At 39.8% G+C, this 2277-nt stretch overlaps 1 protein-coding gene across 1 annotated transcript; it reads left to right on the forward strand.

Annotated features, from left to right (window-relative positions):
- The first annotated feature begins 1397 nt into the window (after positions 1–1397).
- On the forward strand, positions 1398–1832 carry LOC140170824 (uncharacterized). The gene has a single exon (XM_072194042.1). The coding sequence runs from the start codon at positions 1398–1400 to the stop codon at positions 1830–1832; it is 435 nt and encodes a 144-aa protein (XP_072050143.1).
- Positions 1833–2277: the final 445 nt, after the last annotated feature.

Consider the following 2277-nt stretch of genomic DNA (forward strand, 5'->3'; position numbering starts at 1 on the left):
TTTTAGACCCCTTTTCTTATTTTGCATCCCTTTCTGTTTTTAGCCCCCTTTCTGAGTTATAGACCCCTTTTCTTATTTTACATCCCTTTCTGTGTTTTCGACCCCTTTTCTTATTTTACACCCCTTTCTTTCTGTTTTTAGCCCCCTTTCTGAGTTATAGACCCCTTTTCTTATTTTACATCCCTTTCTGTGTTTAGACCCCTTTCTAAGTTTTAGACCCCTTTTCTTCTTTTACACCCCTTTCTGTTTTTAGCCCCCTTTCTGAGTTACAGACCCTTTTTCTTAGTTTACATCCCTTTATGTGTTTAGACCCCTTACTGAGTTTTAGACCCCTTTTCTTGGTTTAAATCCCTTTCTGTATTTAGACCCCTTTCTAAGTTTTGACCCTTTTCTTATTTTACATCCCTTTCTGTTTTTAACCCCCTTTCTGAGTTATAGACGACTTTTCTTATTTTACATCCCTTTCTGTGTTTAGACCCATTTCTATGTTTTAGACCCCTTTTCTTCTTTTACACCCCTTTCTGTTTTTAACCCGCTTTCTGAGTTATAGACCCCTTTTCTTAGTTTACATCCATTTCTGTGCTTAGACCCCTTTCTGAGTTTTCGACCCCTTTTCTTATTTTACACCCCTTTCCGTGTTTAAACCCCTTTCTGTTTTTAGCCCCCTTTCCGAGTTATGGACCCCTTTTCTTAGTTTACATCCCTTTCAGTGTTTAGACCCCTTTCTGAGTTTTAGACCCCTTTTCTTATTTTACATCCTTTCCGTGTTTAGACCCCTTTCTGAGCTATAGACCCCTTTTCTTAGTTTACATCCTTTCCGTGTTTAGACCCCTTTCTGAGTTATAGACCCCTTTTCTTAGTTTACATCCCTTTCTGTGTTTAGACCCCTTTCTGAGTTTTAGACCCCTTTTTGAATTAACACCCCTTTCTAAGTTTTAGACCCCTTTCTGATGTGTATAGACCCCTTTCTGCGTTTTAGACCTTTTTGGATTTTACACCCCTTTCTGCGTTTAGACCCTTTCTGAGTCTTAGACCCTTTTTGGATTTTACACCCCTTTCTTAGTCTTAGACCCTTTATGACCCACGTGGCCGCCCATAGTAATACACATAATCATGCATAACTCGCAAACGCAAAATCGGAATCAACTGAAATTTTGGGAATAGGCTTTTTCGTGGATATGTACTGAAACATTAATGGCAATCTGCTCAAGCAAGTGGATGAGTTTGTGTACCTGGGAGGCACCATATCTCAGAAGGGCACAAGCAGAGAAGACATCAAACACAGAATAGGAAAAGCTCTAGGAGCAGTCCAAAGACTTCATAGCATATGGAATGCAAAGGACATTCAACAGGCCACCAAAATTGAACTATACAGAGTCCTAGTACTATCTATCCTAATGTATGGAGCCGAAACCTGGACCATCAAGAAAGAAGACGAAAATCGACTTCTAGTCTTTGAAATGATGTGCTTGAGAAAGATCATGGGCGTATCACGACTGGACAGAATACGCAACACCATAATACGGGACACACTTGGACTGAACAACACAATTATTGATAAAATCACCCAAAAAAGGATCCGCTTCTTTGGTCACATTCAGCGAATGCGAAATGACAGATACCCCAAAATTGTGATAGAGGGCAATGTACATGGAAAAAGACCACGTGGAAGACCTCCCAAAAGATGGATGGACACTATCAAAACAGACTGCTTGGCTATCACCTCCATAGCAGCAGCAGGAAGAATGGCCAAAGACCGAGTGGTATGGCATGGATTCACCATGGATCAGATGGCAAGGCAGAGTGCACCAGCATCCGTGCCGACGCCTTAGGTCAAGGTCAAGGTACTGAAACATGTCATAAAAAGAGGATGCTAGGATCACGAAATACTCCTTTAAGATGCGGAGGCATTTGGGATTTGACCCATAGCGTTAGAGGTCACGAAAGGACACACAGGGATAAACATTTAAGGTTATTAATTATTTTAAACTGTTGTGATTTGGTAGTTCACAGCATCTAACGAATGGTAGTGAGCTTTGGCAAAAACTGCACTGCTCAATTCATAGCGAGTGTGTAGAAGAATTAAAATATCACAGATATACTTTTATAGGTGTTGCGGTTCTTGAGTTATGTTGTAAAGAGGGCTGAAACAACAACACTTTTGTAAAACGTACATAACTCATTAACAACAATAAATTAAGCAAGTTTGCAAAGTATACGATTTGTAGAATGAACTTTTGCAAAACACCAAGGTGTTAATTTTCAATAATATATGGA

Source organism: Amphiura filiformis, chromosome 15 (genome assembly GCF_039555335.1).
Source record: "Amphiura filiformis chromosome 15, Afil_fr2py, whole genome shotgun sequence".
NCBI classification, from domain to species: domain Eukaryota; kingdom Metazoa; phylum Echinodermata; class Ophiuroidea; order Amphilepidida; family Amphiuridae; genus Amphiura; species Amphiura filiformis.